General features: G+C 45.9%; 3 protein-coding genes across 3 annotated transcripts; 1 reads left to right on the forward strand and 2 right to left on the reverse strand.

Annotated features, from left to right (window-relative positions):
* Positions 1-13: 13 nt before the first annotated feature.
* FSST1_006317 (SNF2 family N-terminal domain-containing protein) lies at positions 14-3,559 on the reverse strand (the record flags this gene model as incomplete). The annotated part of the gene is made up of 10 exons (XM_083232674.1): positions 14-82; positions 135-285; positions 339-524; positions 573-1,473; positions 1,527-1,723; positions 1,773-1,806; positions 1,853-2,181; positions 2,230-2,846; positions 2,899-3,256; positions 3,303-3,559. The coding sequence occupies 10 exons, from the start codon at positions 3,557-3,559 to the stop codon at positions 14-16; spliced, it is 3,099 nt and encodes a 1,032-aa protein (XP_083089747.1).
* Positions 3,560-4,111: 552 nt separating this feature from the next.
* Positions 4,112-7,350, forward strand: FSST1_006318 (C2H2-type zinc finger protein; the record flags this gene model as incomplete). Its single annotated transcript, XM_083232675.1, has 8 exons — positions 4,112-4,387; positions 4,441-4,639; positions 4,690-4,806; positions 4,861-5,163; positions 5,216-5,842; positions 5,898-6,009; positions 6,061-6,339; positions 6,390-7,350. The coding sequence occupies 8 exons, from the start codon at positions 4,112-4,114 to the stop codon at positions 7,348-7,350; spliced, it is 2,874 nt and encodes a 957-aa protein (XP_083089748.1).
* Positions 7,351-7,463: 113 nt separating this feature from the next.
* Positions 7,464-9,329, reverse strand: FSST1_006319 (heterokaryon incompatibility protein-domain-containing protein; the record flags this gene model as incomplete). The annotated part of the gene is made up of 2 exons (XM_083232676.1): positions 7,464-8,877; positions 9,217-9,329. 2 exons carry the CDS (start codon positions 9,327-9,329, stop codon positions 7,464-7,466), a joined length of 1,527 nt encoding a protein of 508 aa, XP_083089749.1.
* Between the last annotated feature and the right edge of the window lie 1,729 nt (positions 9,330-11,058).

Genomic DNA, 11,058 nt, shown 5'->3' on the forward strand with positions numbered 1-11,058 from the left:
GTTGTTGGTACTTTCAGTCAATCTCCTCTTCAAATCCAAGTGCTGCTATTTGCTTCTTGTACTCTTGCTGCTGTTTTATATCCTATTCCTAGTCAATAATCATCGAAAGACAACAGGGATCGCTGATAACTCACCTCTTCAACTGTATCCTTGGTAATATATCTAGTAACACGGACTTCCTTCTTCTGTCCAAGACGAATCGCGCGAGAGATAGCCTGACTCTCCACACTTGGGTTCCATTGCAATTCTGCGATGAAAATGCGATTGGCGCTCGTCAAGTTTAGACTGGGATAAGGTTAGCAGCTACTCCCGAAATGCTTCAGGTTCGATCATCTTACCCAAACGCTCCTGTACCGGTAGTCATGATCAATACTGGAGTCTCGCTCCCATTTTCAAATTTGTCTAAGGTAACCTGTCGCTGAGGCAAAGGGCTGTTTCCGTCAAGCTGGAGGTAAGGTATACCGGCTTTTTCCAGATGCCTGGCTATGAGATGAAGTGTCCTGGTCCAGCAGGAAAAGATGATGCTTACAATGTTAGCAATGCCATCGGACAGGTGGGTCGTATATATATACCTCTTAGTCGTCCACAAATCCTTCCGAACATCTTCAACGAGCGCTCGAATCTTAGTTGAATGGCCTTCGGTGTTAAAATAATGTTCATGATCGTCGTTTGTAGTCGTATTTCTCTTTCGTTTGCGTCGGGTTGTACCGTCGCCTGAACCTGTTTCATTCCCTGGCGACGGTGCTTGATACCATCGCACACAGACGGGACAACGCCTCTGTGAAGTCTCCAGATCAGAGAATTTCGAGTCTTCGATGCACTTTGCGCACAAAACGTGAGAACATCCATCCTCAAACATTTTCTTCGACCAATCATGTCCGAGCACTGGCATTGGTTGCTCACAGCCAACACACAACATCTCCCCATATTGACCAGCGGTTCCAACAATGGCTTCTCTTTCCTCCAGAAGATTCCTCCGATGCCATGAGAAGAGCTTTTGATACGTTCCGTGGTTGCACACGATGCGTAACTGAAGCCACATCTGAAACATGCCAAACTGCGAACTCTTTTCAACTTCTCCCATTCGATGCTCCATGTTTCGGTGAATGATGTTTCTTGTCCGTTCATATTGATCCCTCTCCGGTTGAGTGAATTCAAGATGACGCACAAATTGGCGTGTTTTTGGTAGGTCTAAAACCTCTCGAGTACGGCGCAGGCACAAGGCTTCAAGAAGCATGACTAGACGATCCCGGACTAGAGTTGGTTCATCGTAAGAACTGTCGAATGGTGTCTCTATCCATTTTCGGAATTCAGATGCTTTGTCAAAGGGCTCAGCACGGATGAAACGGAAGAGTGATCCTATGTCGGCGAGTTTGTTTTGGATGGGAGTTCCAGATAGACACCAGCGCGAGTTCGCGTGGAGATAGTCGCAGGCCTGGAAGAACTTTGTTGAAGGGCGTCGAATGATGTGAGCTACCAAAAGAAGTCAGTTTAGATTCTGCCGACTGGTCAAGAATGACACTTGCCTTCGTCAAGAACAACTCGATACCAGCCGAGCTTGTATAACGGGGAGGCCTTGCCCTTCCCTATCAAGTATTCGGTAGTAAGTGTGTGGTAAGTTGTAACCACAATATCCGAGTCCTCTACTGTGTCGAGTTGGGATAGATCCTTCGGCCGTCTGTCGCCATGGTACTTGATAATCTTAAGACCACTCTGCAAATGTCTGTGTGTGGTTAGCAATACCTTGGGTAACGAGAAAGCAAGCAACATACTTTTTAACCTCATTCATCCACTCATCAACCAATACTGTATCCAATTAGCAAGAGTGGCACAGGGGCACAACGAAACTTACGCGCAGCCGAGACGATGACTAGAGTTGACCGGGAAAATCTAGTCGTCTTTCTCCCCTTGTGTTCAGCGTTCTTCAGGTTCGCCCATTCCTGTCCATTGTCCAGTGTCTTCATGACCAGGGCGAGGATCGAAAGTGACTTTCCCATTCCCATGTCGTCGGCCAAGATTCCACCGCCCTTTTCTTCGGGCCTCGTGTCTCTCCGTCTCTTGGTAATTCGGTGTCGGTATTGTACTCTTCCATCCTGGACAATCTCTTTCCACAGTCGGTATTGGTCGTTGATGTGACCGGATTCTCTTTCTAACATAAAACCTAAGGCTTCTTTCTGATGTCTATTTTGGCGTTAGTGGTAGTATCGGCGAATTATTAAAATGACTTACCTGAGAAGTTGACGGGTGACCCTGTCACCTCCTTCGACGAGTTCCAGTTCTCGTGTATTGTCCACTGCATTGTAGACTTCTTCCACCATCTTTCGAAGTTGATCTTCTCTTGTCTTCTTCTTATTGGGTCCGTTAGAGGCAACAACCTCGTTTGGAACCATCCCATTGTGTCCTTCGGCAACAGTAATGCTTAGAAAATGTGGGTTATCGTATTCTGTTCCGTCTTTACCATGAATCGACCGCTGCAGCCATAGTTTCCCGTTGGAGAGAACCTCCCCGACAGAAGTCGCCCCAGATCGTGGTCCATAGATGTTGATATCGACTTTTACCCGCGCATCGGTGGATTTGTTTGCGCGATGTATGATTTCTCGCAAGTCGGCCTTCAATGCCAAAGGCTCAACGTCTACGCGCGGACGAGTGATTAGTGGCATAAGAGCCTGTCCAGCTGCAGAAGACAAATGGCCAAAGTGCTTCTTCTCATCGTCTGGAAAGCAAAGCATGACTTGCTTCTGGTATTCGGTTGGCGTGAAATATTGGTATGCTGATTCGCCTGTCTTTAGTCTGTCGTCAAGAGATGACATGTCGTCCGGGACTAATTTGACTTCGACATTGTGAAGCTGTGGCAGTTAGTATGATGACGGATGAAACATGAATTGGTGTAATACTTACCATACCATAGTGCACTATGGTTTCATCTTGGTCTGTCACAAATAGACTTTCTTCTTCCTCCTGCACTTCCTCTTCCAGATCCTCTACTTCTGGTATAGTCTCTGGGGTCGAATTCGATTGGCTGGAGGACATGATATCAGGTGTAACTGAAGACTCTTGGGAGCTATCCATAGGTAACCCTAGATAGTGGGAGTTTTCAATCGCATCCGACACTTCAAAGGAATTGATATGTTCTGTCGAGACTGGTAGCATGAAGTTGAGGTTGTCGGCGTCTAGATTCATCATGTTCATGCCCATGAGCTGTGGATCGAAGATCATCTCGTTCGGAAAGTAGTTTTGTTGCGACACTGGAACATTGCTTCCAAAATTAGCTGTGGCCTCAAAACAATTACTAGGGTCCTTACGCAAGCGAATTTGATGATCCAGGCCCGAGATATTGGCTCTCTCGAGGGAACTCTCCATTGTAGTCGTTCCAGCCGGTAAGCGAAAAGTCGACATTGAAATGTTCATTCGTATTGTAGTAGAGGTCGGTGGAGACGTTCGTCATTGGCGCTGATTGAAGGTCGTCCGCTAAAGGTGTATGGCTTACACCAGTCATTTGGTCATTGTGTTGCTCCTGTTCGTTGACGGGATTGAGTATATGCTTCCAAGATTGTGCCATGATCGCAAAAGACTCTTCTAAAAATGATGGTAATTTTCTCGATTGTAGAAAATTGAACTCGGTGTCTCTTGTCAAGAAGAATATGGATTGTTGACCCTGGAGGGACCACCAAAATCAGGCTGAGGCAGTGTTTTTTTCGCGTGTAACACCCCTGGAATCGGTCAGCCAAAACCGAATCAGATACCCTGTTTCGGTCCAGCTGAAACCTGCTAAGCCCGTAATGTTTATCATTTCAGCGCATGATGGTTCGCATCTTCCTCGTGTTAGCCAGCGATTGGCCTCTGGGTTGAAAAAGGCAACTCAGGCGGATTGAGGCTCTTGTAAGGCGTTCACTGCGATTGTAGTCCTGGGCTGCCTCTCCTCTGACTGTGCCCCCCGGAAGTAAGCTGCTGATTGCTTTCAATTGTGGCATCATCCTTTTGTAACATTTTTGTTGTCCAACTTTTCTTTGTGTCTGAGGCAAATTAATCTTCACCTTCCTTCCACTAGCCCGTGAATTTTCGCCAATCTTATCTAAACCACGTACCACGTCGCTCCTTCCTTTCGCTCAACATGGAACGGCTAAGCTCGCTTGTCGAAGAGTTCAGATCCTTACTCAAAGAACATCATGAAGAACAATTCGAAAACACCACCAGAGAAGACATGCAAATAGAAATACACAATGTACAAGCCCTACGTGATGCGACACACAATATGATCAACATGAATCGATTGCGAATGTTCCTCAACGGGATGGAAGAACTCGAAGAAGTCTTATTGTTTCTAGAATTTCCGGGTGCGAGAAACGCCATGTCAAACATTTGGGGCACAGTCAAGTTCTTACTTAAGGTATTACTTACAATACAAACAATCTTGAGACTCCGGCTAAAATCCAAGCACAGACAACAAACACTACTGACAGGGCATTTGATGGAGTGCTCGAGGTATATGGGCTTCTCGGAGCTCAGTTGATGCCCTTGGCACGGCACAGAGACCTTTTCAGAAGATACCCAGGTGCAATCGAATGCTTGGTAAATATCTATGACGATATTCAAAGCTTCCATTCTCTGGCTTATAAGCTCTTCTCACTCACCGCGAAGCGTAAACCCCCCCAGACACATGTTACATCTGAAGCTGACCGGCTTTGTTAGTATGGCAACGCCTTCAAAAGCCCATCTGGGAGGACTCAGCCCGAATCTTCAAGAAGATCTCCGAGTCCCTCAACACTACTGCCAATATCATCAAATCACAAACCAATCTTGCACAAAGTCTGTTACCAGAAACCCGACCGAACCTATGATCGAGCCCACTGACCCTGATAGATATGCAAGCGGATTATACTGAAATTTCTTCTGCATTGGAACAATATTCCTATGCCTGGAAACAAGACTGGAGAACCTTCGAAGCCGAAGAAAGTAAACAAAAACACGAGCAGAGGCACGAAGTCATCACATGGATCTCAGCTTCGGGAAAGATGCCAAGGTTACAACAGACATTCAGAAACATGGCCATCTGCCCAAAGAGCGGTCGTTGGCTCTTCAGAAAGTATAGCGCCGTGTCTGATTGGATGGGAGAAGACGACCCTCCAGATTCAGCGCTCTGGCTGCATGAGAAGGTTGGATACGGTGAGTTCCATACGTGTTACGTTTGTTGACAATCGTGCTGACATTCCTCCAGGAAAGTCGGTCCTAGCATCGCTTGTGGTCCAGGAACTACAAGACCCGGAAACACACTTTTCAATTCCACACGGCAGTAAAACCTGTTATTTCTATTGTCAAGAAGGCGACAACGAACACAGGACGTACCTTGACGTTCTCAAAGGCATACTTTTGCAGATGGTTGAGGCTGACGACTACATTCTCCCACTTTGCAATCAAGACAAGAATACTAGCGGTGGTGCCAACCTTCTTGACCCAGAGGTTGCAAAAAAGCTTATCAAGACATTCATTGAGCACAGCCCCAGACAGTACATCGTTATCGACGGACTAGATGAGTGCGACGGCGCCGAGATCCATCAAACAGCCAAATTCTTCAAAGACCTAGTTTCTGTTTACGATACCCAAGTGCGACTGGGTCATTTGAGGGTCATGTTCATTGGGAGGGAGACGTCAGATACGAGGAAGTTTGTATGCGGAGATGATTGTGCTGATGTCCCGCTAAAGCCGGAGGACAACCATGATGACATTAGAGCTTTTGTGCAGAAAAGGATACCCGAGTTTTCCAGTTCGGAGTACAGTCAGGGCTTCAGCTTGTCTGACGCTGACAAGGACGACATCGAGAGGATTGTCTGCCATCAGAGTCAAGGTACCAATCGGATGTGAAGCGCGCTCGTGATCTACAATACTAACATACATATTAGACTCGTTCCTCTACGCTCATCTCGCCATAGAGTTCCTCCTACAGCAGGATACCAAAGGAGACTTATTGGCCCTATTAAGACAAGGAATTCTTCCTAGCGAACTTGGTGCTATGTAAGTGGAACCTCTACTAGGGACCTTTACTTTACTAACATCCAATCTCAGGTACGAGAAGTTACTTGAAGCAGTCAAAACCAGACTTCAGTCCAAACGTGGAGGAGAGGCACAATGGCAGAGATCAAAATCCATGTTCGGATGGCTCGTCTGTGCAAAGAGACCACTCAGGTGGCATGAAATGCAAGCCATCCTATCTTTCGATGAACGAGAACTCAAGATCGATTTCGAAAACAAGATGATGAGACAAGATGTTGAAAAGTATCTTGGATCCATCATCCACGTTCTGGATGGCGACAATATCCGTCTAATTCACTCAAGTGCTAGACAGTGAGCTTATCTACACCAGTTTGGATGAATGTACCACTAATCCAGGCCAGCCACATCATTGAGAACAAGTATATCCAAGAGAAACTGGTTCAATGTCAGCTTGCGACTACATGTTTACGATATCTTACCCTGTCTTGTTTCGGAAACGTCTATATGTCAACGGAACGCAGTGAGCATGCTCAAGGCGGCTGGTTCGCTTTCCAAGACTACGCCTGTTCCCAATGGCTGTATCATATCGACACAGTCATCAAAGATTGCAGTGACCTATTCCTGTGTCCCTGTCAAGTCACAACAGACTTTGTCTTAGCTTTACAGCACTTTGTCAACACCCATCGATCAGAAATCACCACATCCGAACATGTCGACTTGGAGGAAGACGTTATTGCCAAGTTCCAAAACTTTCACTTTTACGAAGACCTCCGATTGCTCTGGAACCACATCTACACCCACCAACGGGGCGATTACGCAACACGGAATACGATTGGTATTGCTCAGATTGAAGCTGGTCTCAAGGACAATCGAACTGAACTGGAGAGATTCCTCCCTGACCAGCGGGTTGGAGATGAAGATACTGTGAAGCAATACTACGGTGGCAACCTTTTCAAATGTCGCCGAACACTATGTCGTTTCTTCTACATCGGCTACGACAAGAAAGCTGCTCGAGACACACACGAAAAACGTCACGAAAGACCCTTTCAATGTCCTGTATCCTGCAGCTCAGCGCCTCTCGGTTTCGTGAGCAACAAGGATCGTGACAGGCATATCAATATATACCATCCAAGTCTTAGCGAAGGTGGTTCCCACTTTGAAGTTCTGAGTCGGAGACAGGTTCCTGGGAAATTTACTTGTAATATTTGCAGCAAGAGCTTTACGAGAAACATCAATCTGAAGAGTCATGAGAGAAGTCATTTTGGCGATAGGCCTTTTGCTTGTTCGACTTGTGGGAGGGCGTTTGCTAGGGTGAATGATTGTCGGAGACATGAGAAGATTCATGCGAGGAAAGGTTATTAAGTCTCCATTTCTATTGATACTATTTAATTTCATATATATACAACATCTACGAGGTGGTGTTCTCTTATTTAGAACTAAATTCTGAATTCCATCTCTCATAATTCCCAGAATGGTTACTTATGTTTCGGCTCCAGTTCAATACTCTGGTGCTTTGCCTCGGACCAAACTTCATCATCCGCGAATATAGCAAGTCCGATTCGCCGATATACTCTACTCCTTATCTCTATTACCACCAATGCTATTGCGTTCTCGAATCCATCGGATTCCTTTGCCGTGCCTAGAAGCAGATAGTGGCACTTCTTGCCTCTAGTCTCAAACTTTTGTGCCGCCTTGACAAGGTCAAAGTGCTCGTCGATTTCCTCCCGTATATCTTCATCAATGGCATCCTCCGATACGCTACGGCAAGACATGGTAACCTTTGCGGCGGTCACAATCTCCATCTTGGCATCCTCCTTCTCTATCGGCTCTTCGAAGTGAATTCTGCCATTTACTGAAGCCCACGACCAACTAGGGGCTCGCCTTAGATATCGCTCATTTCCTAGATCGTATTCTGGTTTGTACCAAACCAATAGCTGAACGAACCAATCTTTCCAATGGCCGTAGATAGCTGTGTCTTTCCAAACATTCTGCAATTCAGATATGATACCCGTGATGGCAGGAAGCCGGTCCTCGGCATTTGTCAGGTTTCTTTCGGTGTATTGTCGAAGGATGGTTTTCCATAGATACAACTTATCTGAATCGTGCGCGCCAAAAGATGGACTGGATATGTCGTCGAAGGCAACCCAAGGTAGAGATTCGATGCCTTGTTGATACTCCAAGCCATCATCATCGCCAGTTACGCTCTGAAGATGGGTCTGTTTACATTGCCATAGCAGCTGATAGTCTGAGAATATGAGCATTCGTGACGATAGCATGAATTCTTGCAGAGTCCAGCCTCTGGCGTCGAGAGGGTGATTGGGTTGATATGAACTGTTTGGGATGTAGATGTGGCCTGTACGGCCGTTGTCCATGGCAGTGCTGAATCTTTGGTCCGGGAGAAACGGATTCTGTTTCGAAAACTTGCTATTCAAAAATCCTTCAGAAGCATTCTCAGAAGTGCCAGCTGCCAATGTAACCACAGCATTCTTGTAAGTTGTTGCCATCTTGGAAAACTCCCGTTTCTTATCTTCGATATCGTCTTGCAAGATACAAAACCTATCAACCCAAAGGTAATTGAAGCCAAGTTGTCTCGTGATATACACAGCGTCTTGTATCGTCTGTTCTAGTTGTTCCATCTTGATTTCCTTTTCAAGGTCTTTCTGGTTCGCATGTTCGAGCTGTGTAAGGTTGCTGTTTACAGTAGATTCCTGCTTGGCTCCCCAACAGTAGCTAAGAGCCAAATAAGATCCGCAGCGATCTCTATTGTTGATATGAAGTTGAATGGGACAAGCAGCGCCCTCGTTGACACCGACTCTCAAGATGCGCGTCGGAAGCACAGCGTCTCTTGAGTACCGACATTCTTCGTGTCCCTCGCTAGGTTTGTCCAGTCTTCGGCAGTCATGTAAGAGTTTCTTGGCTGCAATGATGACCCGTGGGCTCTTTACGTCCCTAGAGATTGGCCTTCGTGATACTAATGTCCGAAGTGGATCATCTGGTAGGATACAATCAGCACCATGACATTAAAATGAGGCAGAAAGTTACCTCGTTCCGCGAATGGATAGAGGGTAATGCATCCATCTCCATTCTCAACGATTCCTCGTAGCGTATATATAGGAGTTCTGGGTCCTTCCATAGGGTTGAAGTTCCGAAAGATGATAGATTCATGACTTGCCCATGTATCACCAAATTGGTCGACAGCCTTTTTTAGGATCAGACTACATAAATCACAACCGTCTGTGATTGAAGTTTCGCATGCGTTGCGGGGTTGATGTGCCAGTCCAACTTTTGAATTGAGCCTCCGTAGGCTTGATTGAGAGAACAAGCGTGTGCATACGGCGCATTGTGAGTTGGTGTCATTGCTTCGACGAACTCTTTTTCTCGGCGGCTCGTTGGATGATGAAATGTTGTTCGTCATACTTCTTCGGCTTCAGTAAACATAAAGTGGGGCTACGTTGGTTGATAAATACGCGACTGTATCCGTATGTTGTTAACAATCGAAACTTTAGGGGCCTAATTCTTTGGGTTGATGATAAGAAAGCCTTCCTTTTTGCCTCACTTTTTCACTGCAATTTTAAACCACCTCAGGCTTTGCTGCCGTTGATGCGCATTGTCATTTACGCAAGGCGCAGGTCACATCGCTGGCAGATAGGTGGGTAGTCCCGTCCGATCCTCACTAACTAACCTCTTAGAGCGAGGCAAGCTGCCCGCCAAGTACGACTTTAGGGGCAGGGGGGCTATAGAGAAAGGAATTTCACTGCAATTTTAACCCCCTCCGGGCTTTAATGTTTTCCATGGGTTGACAACAGGGTAGCATGCACCACGACTACTCAGAGTGGGTTAAAATCGCAGTGAAAGGCGCCTTATGAAGTGCCCTACGCCCTACGCCCTATCCCTCGATCAACGCACACCCCAGTTCGACTTTGCTATCATTCGCAAAATGACTTTGGATCAACAAGTTTGGGTGTGCTATTGCCAGTTTTTTTTTTTTTTTTTTTTTTTTTTTTTTGACTTTGGCAAATTTGAAGTCTTGACGTTCCGTCCAACCTTGAAAAGAATGAGATTGTGATTTACCGCTGATTACGGAGACTTATTGCAATGCTTCAGTGCCAGGGCCAGGCTATTGCATCTGCAAGGGACAGTGACATATGTTTGTTACTGCAACTTGTTAGAGTTAAAAATTATAGTGAACAATTGACGAGCGACAAAAAGTGTTTTGATATGTGAAAACTCTCTTGACGTTGTGGTGTTTAAACCAGGACGATAATCCATTTCCGTTTGCTCATATAATAGTGAGCCAACAACGACTTGTCAGAGTGAGTTAAAATTGCAGTGGAAGCGGCGTAAAAGACCGGGCAGGGTGCTGGACACACAATCTAGGGGCAATAGCAGCCTGTATCTTTGCTCCGCCCGATAATTGTCTTGGCAAATGTCAGCCCTTTTCGCCTTCACTGCAGTTTTAACTCACTCTGACAAGTTCTAGTTGAGTTGTCAGCTTGCTTCGCCCACTACTTCGCCCATCTGTGGTGGAGACCCATCGGAGTTGAAGCAGAAAATAGATGATTGCCAAGTACACATTGGCATCAGGTCAGCCCTTTTTGCTTTCACTGCAGTTTTAACTCACTCTTGCATAGTACCTGTTAAAGTCATGGCCGGTGGTCGTGCTACCTCCCATAATTCCCCTCAATCTGTAAACCACATAGGCTTGGAGAGGGTTAAAATTGCAGTGAAGCTTTCAAGTCTAGGCAGCAACTCTTATCTTTAAGAAAAAGCACAAAATTCATTCAACAAACAACCAGAAGGTGCAGTGGGCTAAATTTGCAGTGAACGTGTCGCTTGCACTCAGGCAAAGAGCAAAACGCAGAAAGAAATAACAGGTACTGATTTTGTCTTTGCAATTTTAATTTCTTCCTCGGCCATGACTCTCCAGGGTGGTTGCTTTATTTACACAAGAGGGGCTGTGAGTGAAAATACCGATCCCGAATGCGAAGACGCGTGTCTTGTAGTTATCTTCTTTGCCTCCATTTTTCAATGCAATTTTAACTCACTCGAAGATGTCGCGATGAGACTATG

The sequence above is a fragment of the Fusarium sambucinum genome, chromosome I, assembly GCF_050947815.1.
Source record: "Fusarium sambucinum isolate potato_lamoka chromosome I, whole genome shotgun sequence".
In the NCBI taxonomy this organism is placed as follows: Eukaryota; Fungi; Ascomycota; class Sordariomycetes; order Hypocreales; family Nectriaceae; genus Fusarium; species Fusarium sambucinum.